This window comes from Gekko japonicus, unplaced genomic scaffold (genome assembly GCF_001447785.1).
Source record: "Gekko japonicus isolate JY-2015 unplaced genomic scaffold, Gekko_japonicus_V1.1 scaffold48, whole genome shotgun sequence".
NCBI classification, from domain to species: domain Eukaryota; kingdom Metazoa; phylum Chordata; class Lepidosauria; order Squamata; family Gekkonidae; genus Gekko; species Gekko japonicus.
The window spans coordinates 167,851-187,478 of record NW_015174273.1 but is presented as its reverse complement, the minus strand read 5'-3'; the positions used below and the strand labels follow the sequence as shown (position 1 = coordinate 187,478).

Genomic DNA, 19,628 nt, shown 5'->3' with positions numbered 1-19,628 from the left:
TGAGTTTATAACATGTTCCTGATAACCTGTTGAGGGGCATACTTTAATAGCCAGTCCAGTTGCTTTATCTTTGTAAGAGCAGGAGAGATTGGAAGAAGATCTCATTCACTGCTCATTTGGGTCAAAGAAGACACCCCTCCCCCCCAGATCTTCATGCTTCTCCATCTGTTTGGACTGAAATGGGCAATGGATACGACCTTCCATCCCGGTCTTCTGTTGCACAGACATTATCAGTTATTCCGACCCTCTGTTTTATTATTGTCTAAGGTTATAAAATCAAGAATGGGGGGAAATCCCGTCCAGTTGGGGTCTTCCTACCTCTCCCCCCCACACCAAACAAGCTCTTCCGCATTCTGATTTTCATCACTTGTGTGTCCCTATTGCTTCAGGGTCCGTCCGTCCCCAATGTTCTCTCTAGTAGTCCCAGAGGGAACAAAACACATGTGGGAAAGGGGGGGGGGGACGACACCCAAAGCAATAGAGACAAATGAGTGACAAAAACGGATCTCACAATTCTGACTTCCTGCCCTGGAGGTCATTTCTTCTAGGGATCAGGCACTTCCCTCCCAAAACGCCTCTGCTGATGTAGGTGTGCATTGGGAGGGAGGGCAATACAAAGTCCGGCCCAGCCTTTTTCGTCTCCAGGCCCCGCCGGGAGGTTGGCATCTGCGCTCACCTAGAGCGCAGGACAACCTCGGGCCGGCCCTGAGTGTGGTCATGAATGAACACGAGAAACACAACCGTGTGGATCAGAGGAATGAACGCATTGGAGCGCTTCTGTTTGTGCCGGCGGAGAGGGCAAGCCGTCGTCTCTATTTCGGTTTACGTCGTCGCCCCAGCCGAGTTCCTCCTCCGACTCGGGGCTTCCGGGGCAAGCGGCATTTCCTGAAGGAGAAGGCGGACGGAGAACGGGACGCCTCCCCGTTAGCTTGCGGCCTGCTTTTCTACCACAGGCGAGGCCTGCAAGGGCGCGGAGGCGGGAGCGCTCGCTGACAAACGCTACAGCCTGAAGGAAGGAAGGAAGGAAGAGCGAGAGGTCTGTGCTGACGCCGCCCGGAACCGGGTAGGCAGACGCCCCGCGCCCTCTCCGTTTGCCCCGCCGCCCCTGCGCGGAGTTGCTTCAACCGAAGCCCGTTGATTTCGAGCGGCTTCGACTGGAGTGACTCACTCACCGGTGGCTTGGCCTGTTGTGTTACACACATGCACACCTCAGAGAATTATAGGGGAGTGTGGAGGGTTGCCAACCTCCAGGTGGTTTCTGGAGATCTGGAATGATAACGCCTCCAAAAGTACAGAGATCTGTTCTCCTCCAGGAGAAAACGGCTGCTTTGAAGGGCAAATTCTACGAGGTCCCTCCCCAAGCCCCATCATCTTCAGGCCTCAATCTTTATTCTTAAATCTTTAGGAATTTCCAGGCTCGGAGTTAGCAACCCTAGGGATGTGTATACTATGCTGTTCTTCTCAAATGTTGAAGGTGGGTTCTGACAAGACACCGCCACTCACTTACCAGCAAACTAAAAAGATTACATAATAAAAGCAGCTGCTAAGCCAGTAGAAAAAGTAAATAAAAATGCTGCAGTAACACAACGTGACTGGTGTTCCATACAGCAGTGTTAGATAACGTACATATGAGACAGCACTGTGCTCTCTAGTAGCAGTTTTGGTCAGATCCTGCAATGCTGAAAGCGTATGGTTTTTCTTCATCGTTTTAATCCATCCTTATGGATGAAGTGTGGTCTGTAATCTCAATGACAATTAAGAGAGAAGGGTGGTAGTTATTCCAAATTAACTAATAAGGGGGGAAATTATAATATTATAGTTAACCCTTCTGTGCACACACATAAATGCTGCAATGCATTTATTTTTCTGATCCACACTGTACTGTTTCTCATGTATGACCACACTTTGTAGTACCTCCCCCCATGCACACCTACACCAACAAGTGTTTTTTGGGGAGAGAAGTACCTGACCCCCAGAAGAAATGACCTTCAGGGCAGGAAGTCAGAATTGCGAGATCAGTTAATGCCAATGACATGCACATTGGGGAAGGACATATGAAACTGCACTCAACTAGAAGGGGTACTAATTTTCACACATCCTGGTTTTCACTGAACTGATGAACAGTTTCCCAAAGGCTTCTGTTATATTGGAGGTGGGTGGGACCATGGCTCAGTAGTAGACCAGCTACTTCATGTGCAGGAGGTCCCAGGTTCAATCCCCAGCATGTCCAGTTAAAAGAATCAGGTAGTAGATGATGTGAAAGACCTCTGCTTGAAACTGTGGGGAGGTGCTACCAGTCAGAATAGACAATCCTGGCCTTGATGAACCAGTTTATCTAACTCATAAGGCGGCTTCAAGTGTGTGTGTCACTGCATTCAGAGGTCATGAAGAACCCAAGCCTAGTTTATTCCTTAGATTAGGCGCTCTCTCCTCTCATGACATTCTAACACACATTTTTCTTGACCTCTGAAGATGGGAACCTTACCAAATTAAAAATCGCTTCTCTCTTTATAACTGGAATTCTAAAACACAATTCAGTCTCTCGGTGATATGAAAAAAGGTAAAGATTTCCCTTGCTCGAAAGCCAGTCAAATTCAACTCTAGGGAGCGGTGCTCATCTCCGTTTCCGAGCCGAAGAGCCAGCGCTGTCCAAAGACTTCTCCGTGGTAATGTGGCCAGCATGACTAAATGTCAAGGCGCACAGAACGCTGTTACCTTCCCACCGAAGCGGTACCTATTTATCTACTTGCAGCTTCTTGCTTTTGAACTGCTAGGCTGCTAGGCTGGCAGGAGCTGGGGCCAGAGATGGGAGCTCACGCCATCATGCGGCACCAGGGTCTCAAATGCCGAACTACAGACCTTCCAGTCTGCAGCTCAGCTTCTTAACCTCTGAGCCACTGCGGCCTCTCTTAGTGATATACATAGTCACAAATGTTTGCAAGTTCATCAGTATAATACACACGCATCTCTCCTGTATGAATCACACAATCTGTTTACATTGTATGGCTTAATTATGTTTATGCATAGCATAAAGATCTGAGGAATCCTCAAGCTGGGTTGCATGTCTTGCCAAGGAGTCCCACTGTATCTTTCATAAGAAACTTTTTGCTAGCTCTTTATCTGACATGGTGTGTACATTGTATGTTTTCGCCCTTTCAGTGGCTATCAAGACAGCTATTGATCATTTGTACAGCACAAGGGGGAAAGGGTAGCTGTTTATCTGACAGTTGTGTTATTTTCCAGGATGATGGAACCCTCCTCCTGTGATACTTTTGTGGCTCTGCCCCCAACCACGCTCGGCAACAGGATAATTTTTGGTAAAAACTCAGATCGGCCCTCTGATGAAGTCCAGGAGATTGTATATTTCCCTCCTTCCCAGCATAAGCCAGGAGAAAAGGTGGAGGTAAGAACAAAGCGGCTGCAAAGAGAATTAGAACTTTTATTTTTCTTTACAGCTTCAAGAGCAAAACAGCAAAAGAAATAGTCATTTTCAAAATAAAACTGCAACAAATAGTCATTTCCATATTAAATTTGCACACTGGTGCTTCAGTAGAAGCCATTGCCTGAAAATCAGGCAAGAGCTAGGGGAACTCATTAGCATAACTCATTAGCATATGCCACACCCCCTGACATCACCGGAAGTGTGTCATAAGGCCACACACACCGCCCCCAAACGCTCCCGGCCGCCGCCACCAGCCTTGCAGCTCCACTGCCGAGCCCCATGAGGGGCCCGGCGGTGGACCTGCAAGGCCGGCGGGAGTGCAAGAAAGCCCCGCGAAGGCCCTCCCTGGCCCCAGGCAGGCAGGGGTGGGGAGAGGCAGGGAGGAAGCAACTTACCCCCCCTCTTCTCCTGCCTCCTCCTGACTGCGATCCCCCGCGATCCCCCCCAAAATGACCTCTGAAATCAGTTATGGTTAAGAGTTAATTCGTTGTAGAGTGAGCAAATACTTCCTTTTAAAAATATCAGAACGGAAAATACTGTGCAATTCAGAAAATGTTTTATAGGTTCTCATTACACTTTTTATTGAAATTTTTTAAATATTGCAGTGCACCTATATAGAAATTGATCAAGTGCCAGAAACGTTTGCCGTTGTCCTGAGTCGCCCATCATGGCTGTGGGGTGCTGAAATGGGGGCTAATGAGCATGGGATCTGCATTGGGAATGAAGCCGTGTGGGGGAGAGAAGAAATCGGTGATGATGAAGCGCTCCTGGGCATGGATCTTGTCAGGTTTGTATTCATTCATTCATTCATTCATTCAGCTTCCATCCCACTCCTTTCCCCGCCAAGCAGGGCTCAGGGTGGCTCCCAACAGTTAAATATACAACGTGGCAATGTAGGCAACATGAGTGAAGCTTGCCAGTTTGGTGTAGTGGTTAGGAGCGCGGACTGTAATTTGGGAGAACTGGGTTTGATTCCCCACTCCTCCTCCACATGAAACCTGCTGGGTAACCTTGGGTCAGTCACCAGTTCTTTCAGAGCTGTTCTCACAAGCAGTTCTTGAAAGAGCTCTCTCAGTCCCACTTACCTCACAGGGTGTCTGTTGTGGGGAGGTGAAAAGAAAGGAGATTGTAAGCCGCTCAGAGACTCCTTCGGGTAGTGAAGGTTGGGGTATAAATCCAGTCTCCTCCTCCTCCTCTTCTTCCTGTGTTAATGAGCGGCCGCTCACCTGCACAGCTTAGAGGGAACACTGGGCTCAACCACAAAATGGCTGCCAAAAGAGGCAGAGCCAACTGAACAATATTGGGGAGTGAGGTTATGCTTAACTCTAATAGTAACTCTTTAACATTTCAGGCAGAAGCGCTATTTAACAGGATGCTTTTAAAAATGAGCACATTGCTTCAAAATATTTTCTTGTATGCACACATCTTTGCGTACCTTCAGTCATGCAGTGAAGATCCTTGTGCTGCAGTGGCAGCTGCTACCAAACAAGATTTTAAAAATTCTGCACACCCAGTCAGGCCAAACAGAAGTCCTGCCGGCCAAAAAACACATCTGGCCCTGCCCACTTTTTAAAAAAACAGGCACCAGGAAAGTTGTCGGAGCCCATGGGCACCACATTGGGGACTCCTGTACTAGGGGACAAACAGCTGACACTTCCATGAACCAGTATCAGCAGATTTAACCAAAAAAAACCCTTACTGGAACCTCTCAGTAGAGTAACAGGCCAGGCACCCACCTGCAATAAAATTGCTGTTAGGAGTCATGAAGATCAACTTCTTACAAAAAGTGATTGCTTCCTCTTTTTTTTTAGACTTGGACTTGAAAGAGCTGACAGTGCTGAGAAAGCTGTCCACATCATCACTGAATTGTTAGAAAAGCATGGCCAGGGTGGAAACTGTATGGAAAGCCACATGGCGTTTACCTACCACAATAGTTTCCTGATAGCAGACAGAAAGGAAGCGTGGGTGCTGGAAACCTCCGAAAAGCACTGGGCAGCAGAGAATGTGAAAGGTACGAATAACATTCATAACCGTTTCCGTGACCTCTTAAGACTATTATAAATGTATGACTTGCAAGTGCTCTTCTTCCATATACTGCTTGAGCATGGATGTGTACGCTGGCATTGGTGGTGTGAATGATACCAGAATGGCTTTGTCAAGAGCAAGTGTGATGTGGCAGCTAGGTAGGGTGTTAGATGAGGATCTGGAAGACCCGGGTTTGAATTCCTGCCATGAAAGCTTCCTGAGTGATTTCGGGCCTTTCACATACTCTCAGTCTAACCTACCTCACAGGGTTGTTGTGAGGAAAAAATGGAGGAGAGGAGAAGAATCTAAGCCATCTTGGATCCTCTTTGGGAAGAAAGATGGGGTATAAATTAAGTAAGTAAATAAAGATGGGGTATAAATTAAGTAAGTAAATAAGTAAGAGCGGGCCCAGATCTGTTTGCAGATGAAATTCTTTTTCGCTGCACAATTGATTTGTTAATTGGTTATATTTATTGACTAAAATACCTTGTTCGATTGCATACCCCCCAACTAACAAACAAGTTTGTGTATGAAACAGTGCATTTGAAAACTGCAGGAAATGAGAGACTATGACTTCTAAGATGACATGGTGTCTAAAATCAGAGCAAGTATAGCTTGAAACCTGCCCTGGCGTGTAACCTGCTCTTTCAAGGCCACCAGGACTTCTTGTCAGGCTTAATGTTAGAAGATTCAAAAAGACTGAAGGGTGGAAAGCAGATCTCCTAGGCCATGATCTTTACACTATTGCTGTATTACATGGATCTTGTTCCTGTTTAGGGGATTTTGCATAGACCAATATGGCTGTACAGCTTTTTTGGTCTACCAGGCCCAGCCCCGAACAATTTTAGTGAATTAATTAGTCTAATTAATAGATTTAACACTTTTGCTCAACTGAGAAGGTCTCCCTGAGACATCAGGCAGGTCCCATTACTCTTGGGAGTGGCTTTTCAAGGGTGCAGGAGGCAGGAAGGGGGAGGAAGGAAAGCCATGTTCTTCAAGCTCTGTTCCATTTGATCGTCATTCGATCTATGCCCAAATTTGTTTCTGTGTTCTCTGAGTAGATTATGAATAAGTGACTTGAAAGTGCCCACCTTCTACTACTTGAGCATGGAGGTTCATGCTGACAAAGGAGGCTTGCATGATACCAGCATGGCTTGATCAAGAGCAAGCCCAGAACACATAATGGATGTTCTTATCCGTATGTCGATATACGCACTGTTCATCAACTGATTCATCAAGTAAAACTCATACAGTGAAGCAACTCTGGATTACATCCCTCTTGTCCAAGCCGCTGAGGCTTAACGTTATAGGAACAAACTGGGAGAGAAGAGGAACCACGTTTTGCATAAAGAGTTGCAACAGATAATATGAAGCTCGCAATGGAGTGGAACACTGGGAATCTGGATGCGAGGCTGTACAGACACACAGCAAAAGTGTTGAATAGCAAGCAGGATGCCACATGGATGCATGTGGGCCACAACTGGAGGGGGAGAGCAGAAGCCGATTTTTGTTTGTCAGATGCACTTTCTGTCCATGGAACCGTATCTTCTATTAGCAGTGGAGGAAAGGGCCAAAATCCACTCTCAGTGTGCCCATCATGACGACGACATTACGAAATCCTTCTGTTTGTTTCAAAACGGTCTTGACATGGATTTGTTATCATGCTTTTGTGCAGTTTTGATTTTGTGAGCTGACTTTGAGCAGGCCAGAGGGAGATTTGGGGAGAAGACATGAGTGGCAGGCATGAGTGTTGCCAATCAATTTTCTGTTCTGGGATTTAGCTTGCGTAATAGAATCTGCTGGTATCCTTCAGGAGTCTAAATGCAAAAAACCCCATGAAATTAATTGGGTCAGGTTTGCACAGAAAGTTGTAAGGCGTCCAGTGAAGAGACCTATTTTCACAGTTTGTGTCTGTTTTAAAATCCAGAGGGAGTGCGGAACATTTCCAATCAGCTGTCCATAACCAGGGTTGATCGCGGCCATCCAGAAATAAAGGATTATGCTAGAAGCAGAGGCTGGTGGGATGGCGAGAAAGAGTTTGATTTTGCCGCCACGTATTCCTATGTCAATACTGCCAGAATGACCGCAACAAGAGGCAGATACTGTGAAGGATATAAGCTGCTGAAGAAACATGAAGGTATCTTTGAATCTTGATTGGATTTCTGTTTGTACATTTTTATATACGTGAAAACATTTCTTGAGGTACTGAAGTGCAACTATTGAATGCTGAGCCCTTGACTTGGAGAGTTATTAGACAAATGGGCCTTTGAAAGATGTGATATATTAATTTTCTACTTGAGATTGAAGGTGGAAACACCCATTTCAAGCATTTGATATGATGAAGCTACTTTTCTGCTTTTCCACAAGGAATGGTGTTAACTGCCACCACTTGAGGTACTTAAGATGCAGTCGTCGAGCTTTTGAGATATAAAACTGCAGTGTAGCTGTTCATCGTGAGATAGCTTGATAGTTCCAGCATGAGGATCTTTTAAATATTTATTCGTATTATATATGAGGAATACAGTACGTCTTTGAACAAAAAGTATTTATTTCACATAGCCTCCATGTGAAACTTGCACATGAGGCGGAAGTTATTTTTCAGTCCTCCAATTCTGTGTTGGAAGTGATGCAGGTTTCAAGGTAGGGGGGGAGGCAGTTTCTGACATGGGTCTCTTCACCAGACTATGTGGGTGAAGTCTCTGTGAGAAGACTCTGTGACGTCAGAATGTAAATATGAACCTGGCATAAGGACATGGTCACCAATTTATCAGTATTTAACCCGCAAAGTTTACTCGCTATTATTCCCCTTTGAATTGAATGAAGTTAGGTCCACAGAAATTTGAGGTCCACCTTCCCAGATCCAATTTCCACCATCTTTTAATTGCTGGACTGCTCGGGATCTTTGTCTGTACCCTCTCCTCTCCTACCGCAGCTCATCCTAGCCCTTAAAATGCTGCCTCCTGGATTGGGGGAGAGGGGCAGGGATAATGCTGGGTATGATGTGGTGGTCTTCGGTGGAAGGGGAAATCAGGGAAATCCCCCTCAGCTACCCCTACAAGACATGCTCTTCCAAATAAAATAAGCATTGGACAAAACCCTCTTTATCCCTACAGTATCTTTCTCAATGTCTTGTCTTCTCTTTTTGTCTCTTCCTCACTGTTTTACTCCCAAGCACAGGTTTGTGGCCAGCTTCTTATCTCAATACTCCTCCTGGTTATGTATGATAGCATGTAGTGATGCTACTGGGATATAAGAGCAGCGCTTACTGAATCACACCCAAAGACTGGGTCCGACAAGCTCGGATTGTTTGTGGCTTTGGCTCTTTATTCTGCCTCTTGAAGGCCACCCCAAACAACTCTGGGTGAATCAGGAATGAAGGCATATCCTTCCCCTCGATGAAGCAGTGAGCAGTGACACGAAAGCTCATGTCGTGCCACATATTTTGCCAGCTGCCTACAGTTTGTATCTGTTCAAGGGAGCTCACCTAGCAGTTGAGGACCCCGGCTTTAGAAGAAGGCTGTAGCAGTACAGACTCCGGAGGAGCATAGCGTTCTCTTTTGAGCCCTGCTAAAGAGCAGGTAGAGAAAGAGGTACTTTTCTCCCTTTCTCACAATACAAGAACTCGTGGGCACTCCATGAAATTGCTGAGCGGTCGGGTTAGAACGGATAAGAGGAAGTACTTCTTCACCCAAAGAGTGATTAACACTTGGAATTCACTGCCACAGGAAGTGGTGGCGGCTACAAGCATGGACGGCTTCAAGAGGGAATTAGATAAGCATATGGAGCAGAGGTCCATCAGTGGCTATTAGCCACAAGGTATAGATAGGGACTCTGGGGCAAGTGATGCTCTGTCATCTTGGTGCTTGGGGGGGGTCAACAGTGGGAGGGCTTCTAATGTCCTGGCCCCACTGGTGGACCTCCTGATGGCACTGGTATTTCTGGCCACTGTGGGATACAGAGTGTTGGACTGGATGGGCCTTTGGCCTGATCCAACATTGGCATCTCTTATGTTCTTATGTTCTTATGTTCTAATTTATCAGTATTTAACCCGCAAAGTTTACTCGCTATTATTCCCCTTTGAATTGAATGAAGTTAGGTCCACAGAAATGTGAGGTCCACCTTCCCAGGTCCAATTTCCACCATCTTTTAACTGCTGGACTGCTCGGGATTTTTATCTGTACCCTCCCCCCTCCTACCGCAGCTCATCCTAGCCCTTAAAATGCTGCCTCCTGGATTGGGGGAGAGGGGCAGGGATAATGCTGGGTATGATGTGGTGGTCTTCGGTGGAAGGGGAAATCAGGGAAATCCCCCTCAGCTACCCCTACAAGACATGCTCTTCCAAATAAAATAAGCATTGGACAAAACCCTCTTTATCCCTACAGTATCTTTCTCAATGTCTTGTCTTCTCTTTTTGTCTCTTCCTCACTGTTTTACTCCCAAGCACAGGTTTGTGGCCAGCTTCTTATCTCAATACTCCTCCTGGTTATGTATGATAGCATGTAGTGATGCTACTGGGATATAAGAGCAGCGCTTACTGAATCACACCCAAAGACTGGGTCCGACAAGCTCGGATTGTTTGTGGCTTTGGCTCTTTATTCTGCCTCTTGGATCAGTGAAGGCCACCCCAAACAAATCTGGGTGGATCAGGAATGAAGGCATCCTTCCCCTCGATGAAGAAGTGAGCAGTGACACGAAAGCTCATATCGTGCCACATATTTTGCTAGCTGCCTACAGTCTGTATCTATTCAGGGGAGCTAACCTAGCAGTTGAGGACCCCAGCTTTAGAAGAAGGCTGTAGCAGTACAGACTCCGGAGGAGCATAGCGTTCTCTTCTGAGCCCTGCTAACTCCTGTGATTCTTACAGCAGCCATTAACTTAGCATTGATAGTTTACTATTGGAATGGCAGTTATAGCCCTGTATGCCTCCAAGAATAAAATTAAGCCCAAATCACATTGCACCCTTCTGTTTCAATATTTGTTCTGCTGGAGGCCTGCTACTCCCAATTGCAGCAGTTATTTTGCGCTCTCCAGTGGATTACTCATAGCTATAATACCCCCTGTGATCATGCAAATGCTGCATTCATTTGGGGGGAGATTTCAGGTTCTGAATACTGAACACTTTTTAATACCTGTCTAGTGTGATGGCATTGTGGAGGCTCTATCAGTGTCTTTATCTAAATCCCCATTTTCAGGTACTTACCTCAACATTTTTAAGGCGCACCAGGTGTTCAAATTAGCAGCCTGATGCTTCTTAAGCTTATATATATATATTTTAAAACAGATCTTGAGGGAATCATTATTGGAACACGCACTAATCTCTGAAGATTTTACTGTCAATTGTTTTTAAATCTTCGAAAAGTTTGGCGGCAGAGGATTTGTTTTTAACATTGAGATGATTAATTTAAGATGGTCACTAGGTTTTTTAGATGAAGCCCCAGGGAAACCATTTTTAAAAATAAAGCATCAAGTCTGGAACACGCTAAGCATTTGACAAGGGCAGAGACAGTGATTCATTCATACAGACGAGAGGCCTGTCTCTAAAGATTTGGCTGGTTATTTCAAGTCATTGGGGTGAAGTCCACCTTCTTCGACTCTGCAGTGGCCTGGCCATAACCATCTCTTTCCTAGCTCTCAGTCTGTTTTCTCTCTGAGTTTTCATTTTCCTCTCAGCGACTCCCTCTTGAGCTCTGTTCTTTCCCTTCTTCTGGAGAAATCCCTTCCCCAACTTTTATCGGCTTGTTTAATCCTACCCTTTTTCCCGCTAGAAGGAGGGGCTGTAGAGCACATCTGCTTGGCATACAGAAGGTCCCAGTTTGAATCCCTGGCATCTCCAGTTAAAAAACCCCAGAAAGTAGATGATGTGAAAGACCTCTACCTGAAACTGATGGTCTAATTCTGTATAAGGCAGGTTCGTCTTCTATCCACTTACTGCACCCCGTGCATAGGTTTTGTAAACCGCTGTCATGTCTCCCCTTATGCTGTCTTTTTTCTAGACTGAAAAGTCCAAGATTCTATTTATTTGTTTACTGATTTATTCATTCAGTTTGTATCCCTGCCTACCTGCCACGCAGGCTCAGGGCGGCTTACACAAGTATGTTAAACAACTAAAACTCTCCAGCCTTTCCTCACTGGAACGGTACTCCAATGCCTTAATCCTCTTGGTTGCCCTCCTTTGTACTCCCCCCCCCCTCTTTGTGGAAAGTGTATCAGTTTCCCTTTTACCCTTTCCCTTAATTGTTGCTAGGCAGGTATGTGGCTTGATGAGAGGCACTGTTCAGTTGCATGCGGTGTTTTCTTCTCATAGGCAGGATAACCGCTGAGACAATGATGAGTATCCTTCGGGACAAGGAGAGCGGCATTAACATGGAAGGCGGCTTTATGACCACTGGGAGCATGGTCTCCATACTCCCACAGGACCCCAGCCTCCCTTGCATTCATTTCTTTACCGGAACCCCAGACCCTGACAGGTGATGTACAAAATAATTTGTCTCAGGAATTAAATCCTAGCAACACAACGTTTCTTGGTGCAACTTGCCTACTCCCTGTCGACCTTTAACTCTTTTAAACAGACTCCAAAATGTAACAGGAATTCCGGACCTGAGCCATAACAGTGGAACTTAACTCCCCAGTAATGACTGTTCCCATTAATAGATTAGACAACTCTTACAAGTATATTTTTGTGGGTTTTTAAAAACAGCTTATACCCTGCCTTTACCACTTCAAGCAAATAAGGAGGATTTTTAGCATTCAGATAAATAACAGTAAGACCATTTTCACTTGGTGCCTCAAAATAATAAGTTTTGTTTGCTGCCTAATAGATGATAAAGCTGGGGAGGAATTTTGCGACAGGGCACCACCACCAGAGAATGAGCCCTGTCCCCGATCTAACCTCTGGACGTATCCTTGTTCATACTCACGCAGTCTCTGAAATGGAGTGGGTATCCAAAACAGGGCCTTGGAGGATGATCTTAAGGAGTTTTCAGGATTGCACGGGAGCAGGCAGTCCCTCATATATGCAGGTCCCAACTCCCAACCCATTTAGAGCTTTTTAGTTCTGATTACACACCACACAACCTTGTGTCTGCCTTATCCTTTGTAACTGTGTGACTTGCACCTGGGGCTGCATCTGGCTTTTTGTTTATAGTACTGTTAAGCCAGCTGATGTTGCCATCATTTTAATTACTGTCTAATTACCAGTGGTTTATATGGTAGTTAGAGATATTGAGGCGACTTGTTGTTATAAAGTTTCCTCGCGCTGACACTATTTGCCTGCTAGAGTTCTTATTTTTGGAGACCCAGTATGGTGCAGTGGTTAAGAGCAGTGGACTCTAATCTGGAGACCTAGGTTTAATTCCTCACTCCTCCACATGAAGTCTGCTGGGTGACCTTGGGCCAGTCACAGTTCTCTCAGCCCTGCCTACCTCACAAGGTGCCTGTTGTGGAGAGAGGAAGGGAAGGCAATTGTAAGCCGCTTTGAGACTCCTTAGGATAGAGAAAAGCAGGGTATAAAAACCTACTCTTCTGTTAAAAGAATGGTATTTAAGATTTTTTAAAATATCTGTATGTGACCTCTGTATTTCTCTACATTTGCTGCTAAAAACATGCTTCACTTGACATTTTACTGTTTTGATGTATCAGATTTTTGGCTGTGGCTTCGCAAGCAATTTCCTAGCCAATTGGAAGGATAGCCTTCCTTCACTTGTTAGCTGCTTTAGGCAAGCATATTGTGAATCCTCACTCCTCTCCACCTATCTTACAGAGCCAAAAAAGAGAAACTAAGTTTACAGAAAACATGTGGCTTCTGTAATGTGTGGTGAGTGTTAAAATTAACAATTTGAATTGCATCAAGAAACAACTTGTATGCCAAGGGATGAAATAGGCTAGTTGGCTCTGGTCAATATCCTGGCAGCCATATTCTGAATCCAGTGGTCTTCAAAAGCAGTCCCATATACAGTAATCATTAGATATGGTTAAAAATTACTAGCTTGAGGAGTTAGTATGTGTATGGCATCTGTTTTGACTATCTAGATAAAAATAATATAGGTGGGTTAGGAAATACTTGAAAGCTCTCCTTACGGAAAGTAGTGGGGAAAACATGCAGTGTCCATTGATCAACTTGGCACAGCTACTGATTTTCATTTTATTTTGTGTTTACATTTTACTTTACAGATCTGTCTTTAAACCTTTCGTTTTTGTGCCAAACATTACTCAGCTGCTAAAAACCAGTTCCCCAGTGTTTGGTCCGGAGGATCCAGTTAAAAAGAAGCCACGTTTTCAGACTAAGCCAGACAGGAGACATGAACTCTACAAAAACCATGAAAGCGCAGCCCTCTTGATGGAAGCTTCCAAGGTGGGTGGATCTAAGAGAGATCTGAATAGGATGAAGGGTGTTGATATAAAGCAAAGTTTAGGGAAAGAATTTGAACAAGTTGCTCTGCTTGAGTAATCCTAGTGTAATTTAGTACTTCACCTTGCGGCTCAGCATAGTGTTACATGCCCAGAGGTACTTATGAAAGGTCAAGATGATATAATGTGAAGTATCTTTTTCCTTTGCTTGGGCCAAGCCAAATAATTCTTCAGTTCTCCTTGAAGGCCAAAGAACGTTAGTTGCATGGCCTTGCGCCAACAGAGTGCCATGCAGTAAGACGACAACAGTTATACAGCTGTAGATATGCTGTCCTCTCTTTGGCACTGGTTCATAGATAATCATTTGCAGGGCAAGAAGGTACATGAACATAGGATAGGAACCGAAGCAAGACCATGGGTCTGTCTGGCAGCATTCCCTGCCTTTTTCCTGCCCCCACTCCTTTCTCTTGCCTTCTCATTCACTCCAGGAAATGGAGTGAATGTCTACACAGATACAGAGCATGGGCAGCTCATATTCCCTTTAATTCATATAGGTTCCACTGTTGCTGTTTTTACATTGTGTGCTGAGAAAACCTGGTGCTGGCCAAAAGAGGATATCCCAAGATAAGCCATGTCTTATTTAAAAATGTAGATTTCTTGCCAAGGGTATTTGCTTATTTGGAATATTTATATCACACAATTGCTATATAAATAGCTTAAAACATTAAGTCAAAGTAATAGAAGACATCATGGGTTGGAGTCAACCAGTTTTTCCACTGGTTGAAAAGGGAGGAGGGAAGTCCGCTTTGATCACCTAAAAAGCTATGCTGGGGATCACGGGACCTGCATGGTTGAAAGCCACATAGGACATGGGATTTAAGTAAAGGTAAAGGCTTCCCTTGTTCGAAAGCTAGTAGGATCCGACTCTAGGGGGTGGTGCTCATCTCCGTTTCCAAGCCGAAGAGCCAGTGCTGTCCAAAGACTTCTCCGTGGTCATGTGGCCGGCATGACTAAATGCCAAGGCGCACGGAACGCTGTTACCTTCCCACCGAAGCGGTACCTATTTATCTACTTGCAGTTTCTTGCTCTTGAACTGCTAGGTTGGCAGGAGCTGGGGCCAGAGACGGGAGCTCACTCTGTCACGCAGCACCCCGTCTGCAGTCTGCAGCTCAGCATCTTAACCTTTGAGCCACCGCTGGGATCCAACCCAACATATAAGAGACTGCAACGGTATAATGAAACTAAGACAAGCAGATAAAAACTACTAGGACACTATCAGAATAGAGATTTCACCAGAAAACAAATGTAAAGTCTTTTGAACAATCACCACAAATACAGATGTATAAAATATAATGTAAACGTTGGAGGGGAGAGAGACAATTTATCTAAAAGCCATATTGATAGAGTGAGAGAATGTCAGTTTGGCATCAGGTGAGCTTCTCCGTGGAAGTAATCCTACTGTTTTGGTGCCCACACAGAGATGTCCATGGTACTCACCCACCTAGCCTCTCTCCCTGGGGTAGCACACCAAGTAGAACCTCAGAAGACAGTCTTAATCGGTGGGAGTTTGTACGAGAGAACATACTGTGGTCCTGGACTGGGTGGGACTTTTTCGCTAACTAACAGCTGATTAATATCCTTAAGAACTAGCAAGTGATCCTTAAAGCTCCTAACTGCTAGCAGCCTAGCCTGCTGTATTATGGACCACTTGAAGATTCTGGCTAGTCTTCAAAGGCAGCACCACATACAGCACATGACAGTCCTCCCTCCTAGAAATGATTAGAGCACAGCTAGCTATGGTCCAGCCACACCTCCCAAGGATGGATGCAGATAGAGCACTGTGTAAAAGGCACTGTGTGCTACAGGGACCTGCACCCCGTCAGTAAGCCTGAATTGAGCAGCGCCTGTGGCTGTGAAACCTGCTCCTTAGAGGGAGAACAATCTGATCCAGAACAGGCTGCCTACCAGCCTACTTGCCTTATCATTTAGTTGCACCTCCGTGTTACCTAGATTGAGCTTCAGTTGACCAGCCCTCATCCAGCCCATTAAAGCTTCCATATAATGGTTGCTATTCTCGCTTATTTGTACCGCACTTTCCTCTCTAGTGGGGACCCAAGTGGCTTGTTCTTCCTTGTTCTGTTTTATCCTCTGTGCTGTAGGTTAGGCTGAGAGAGAGATTGGCCTAGGGTCACCCAGTGGACTTCCATGGCATGAATGGGGATTCATACCAGGCTCTCCGAAACCCTAGTCTGACACTCTGACCACTACACCCCACTTGCTTTTCTTTTTGTGCAGGACACTGGTATTCATTTTAATGTTCAATGGGATATTGAATACAACATCAGGGTAACGATTATTATAGGCAATTCTGGCTCCGAGTCAAAACTGCCAGGTGATTTCACAGTTTTATTAGTTTGTGATTCGGAACACAATTTATTAGTTTGTCATTAGGAACATACCAGAACAATAATAAGTATTCAAGTAATCCAGCTCAGAAAAGAATGTAAAATCCTAACACAATTAGGAGCTGTGAGTGGTTCTTGGTATGGAACTTTTTAAAGGTGCAAGATTACGGGTTGGATCCTATGGAAGAGTTCATTGTGGGCAACACAGTCCTTGGAGAAGCACTAAAACGACTTCTCACTGTCTGCATGCGCTAACCGAGAAAGACTGCACCTCTGCCATCTTTTCTTTGTGTGCAAGACATAGTACAAGGTATTTCTTTTGATACAATTTCAAAACTCGATTAAATGGAATCATGTGAACTATCTACACATTTACATTTGCATTGGTCCATTAGGAAATTTTCCCTTCCGCTCACTCATTGCTGGATCCAGCCCTGAGATGTTAAAGGTAATTTGTTCATGTAATGTTGAAGAATGTATTACATTCTTAATTTAATTTTGAAACGTCTCTATGTAGGACGAGGGCAATGCACTGCTGAAACAGATTCGAAATCTAGAGAAAGAGAAGACTGATGAAATGGAGCATATTTTACAGAGCGGACACCTTGATGTTGACCAAGCAGTTAACCTTTTCTCAAAGTGTGTAGAAGAAGAAATCTGTGAATATATGCCTAAGGATTAAAAATCTGCCATTGTAGAATTTGGTACTGTTTGCACTTACTCAGTTATCAGGATGAACAATCACTTCCCAGATTAGGTTTGTTTGCACTTTGCCAATTCTGGCTAAATAGCCCTTGTTGAGCACAGATTGGATTGTAAAATGTGGCAACTATTAATACTATTAGGCTTGGGACATAGATCTGTTAGTTATGAGTACCACTCTAAACCAACATTTTGGCCATCTAATGATGGCGATTTTCACTGCGCTTCTATCTGCTGTGATCACTTCTTGTCTGTACATAGAGCTCAGCTTGAAGTGTTAAACAAAGTAAAGTTTATAACACAAATAGGTTTCTAGCGAGTGGTGTAGACATAGAATTTCTGATTGTATTGTTTCCCAGTGTCTTTAACCATGGTTAACACAAAGCCAGGGTTTGCTGTTAACTAGAATTTGAACACTACATGGTTTTAGGGCCATGGTAGTATAATCACTAACCTTGTGGATGGCAGGAAGAAGTTGCATGGGAATGCAGGGTGTAGGTGAGCTTGTGGCTCACTCCTGATTTTAGCATTAGACACCTAGATATTGCAATGCAGAACTTTTAAGTTTTTAATAGAAATAATATATTTCAGAGGCCCTAATATAATGTGGTTATATATTATTACATGGAATAAAAATAGAAGTATGAATGCTGTAATGTCAGTCTGAAAAATCTGACTGTATGTAAAGAATGTTTTTTTAAATGTAAGTAATAATGTAAAACAAATGAGGGTAGTACTATTAAAATAGCTTATATTGATAATTGGTTACTGGCTAATTTTTCCAGTAATGTGCATTACACAGGAAAAATATTCGAATGCCATGAGTCCATTTCTCGGTGAGCAGTATTGCAGATATATAAAAATACACATACTGTGAAACTGCAGTAAGATAGTAAGTTGGCAAGTCTACCATTATAAAAATGTCTTCCTGGCACAAAAAAAGGGGAAAAAATGCCTGGAACATGTGTACTGTTCCTCCATCAGTTACCTTCCAGTATCGCTTTCTTTGGTGTTCTGAGAAAGCTGCCATTATGAGCAGAACTCCATATCTGCTGTGGAAGACACTATGCAATATTGTGCTTTTATCACTCTGACAGTACCGTTTTTAATGATCGTTTAGGCATTTTTGAGAACGTGCCTCTTCAAAGACCTACAAATCTAAAGCACTGAATATAAATAACGTTTTGATGCTGTATAAAGGTTTAATGACAGTTTCCTTTAGGAAAAAAGCAAGACTTTTTATGCAAGTATGTCAATGTGACATTTGTTGCAGTCATGTACCGGTACAGCAAAAGTTGGTTGCATCTCAGACCCGTTGAAAGACATGACAGAGAACAGGCATGAATAAAAGCCCATGGCTTTCAGTTGGTTTTTGGTGTGATTATTGCCGTCTGCTTTAAGCTTGCCTGTCATTGAACACAAGTTAAGATAGTCCTTGGCTGCGATCATATGGAGCGGAAGCTACGGCAGGCAAACGGAGTCGTTGGCGGGGTGTCTCATTGCGCCGCAGGAGCGGCCCAAAAAACCACCAGGAAAATGTCAGTAGCATAGGGAACTGCGGGGCGGGCGGAAGTCTGATCGCGTAAATGCGCGTCAGTTCGCCCCAGGGCAAACAGCCTCGCTTCCCGCCCGCAGTTCCTCGGTGGTATGATCGGAGCCCTTGGCTGCTTTTATCTGTGAGGTGGATTGTGGCCTAAAACTTGATGGTAGGATGCTAAACAGGAACCAGATCAATTAATGAACTATTTTAGTTGAAAGGAATTGGGCTTCTGTAAACGTTTAATTGAACAGAATTGTTTTGTTTTACTTTTCTTCACTTGTATGGGGCCTGCTGGTTTATGTTGGGTTTTGTACATTGTTTCTCTTTATAGAGTGATCTGTTGGGGAATGGGTACTCAAATCAATGAGAAGCTGTAAAGTGAAAAAGTATTAACACTACCAAAATTACGCAAAATGAAAAGATACATTTCTGCAGTGGTTTGTATGTGGGCAATTTCACCCTTGCATGTGAATGCTGGTAGAGTTTTCTGGAGGAGTATTGTTCTGTAGAGGACTGTGCCATGTGATGCCAAAGAAGAATGATGAATTTTGTGTGATGATACAGGAATAAAAGATAGTAAAAATTGCTGGACAGCATGGCTTCATGTGGTCGTTTTCAGTCTATACAACTTCTTTTACCAACTGTGGAGCTGGGAACAAGGAAGCTGCAAGCATACGGGCTAAAACACCAGTGGATGAAAATGTACCAAAGCCTTGGTCTGTGTTGTAACCTATTCTGGGCCAAAGAAATTTCACTTTAGTGATGCCAGTAGCCCCCACTCTCTGTCACTCAACAAGGTTGGTCTGTGTGGTACAAGAATGACTACACATTGGGTCCGTGGGGGAGCTGGTGGATCCATCAGGAGATCACTCCAGTCAATTCAGTAAGCACTTGGCAAAAATGTTTTCTAATGCAAGCTTTAAAATCAATCTGATTGGACTCCACATTAATTACCATTCCAACAATGGCTGTTTTGGTGGCTTCTGCTTTTCCTTTTCTTAGGGACACTTTCCAGTCTCTGCTGCCTGAGTATGTGGAGAGAATTACTGGACAGAGAAGGCCCACCAGCTGTGCTTGTGGTTCTTGCCACATCTTGGTTAATTCAATCTTAAATTCAGTTAGGAGTTTACTGGGAAGGGATCTTCTTGCTTGTGTCTTTTTTTTTAGC

At 44.3% G+C, this 19,628-nt stretch overlaps 1 protein-coding gene across 2 annotated transcripts; it reads left to right on the top strand.

Moving 5' to 3' along the window:
- The first annotated feature begins 996 nt into the window (after positions 1-996).
- SCRN3 (secernin 3) lies at positions 997-18,391 on the top strand. Of its 2 annotated transcripts, none has more exons than XM_015423741.1 (8): positions 997-1,063; positions 3,244-3,403; positions 4,048-4,229; positions 5,254-5,453; positions 7,395-7,604; positions 11,772-11,934; positions 13,637-13,817; positions 16,736-18,391. In XM_015423741.1, the coding sequence occupies exons 2-8, from the start codon at positions 3,245-3,247 to the stop codon at positions 16,898-16,900; spliced, it is 1,260 nt and encodes a 419-aa protein (XP_015279227.1). In that variant the 5' UTR covers positions 997-1,063; position 3,244; the 3' UTR covers positions 16,901-18,391. The 2 variants fall into 2 exon arrangements, with proteins under 2 accessions (XP_015279227.1, XP_015279228.1); XM_015423742.1 differs by lacking the exon at positions 997-1,063 and adding an exon at positions 1,354-1,474.
- The last annotated feature ends 1,237 nt before the right edge of the window (positions 18,392-19,628 follow it).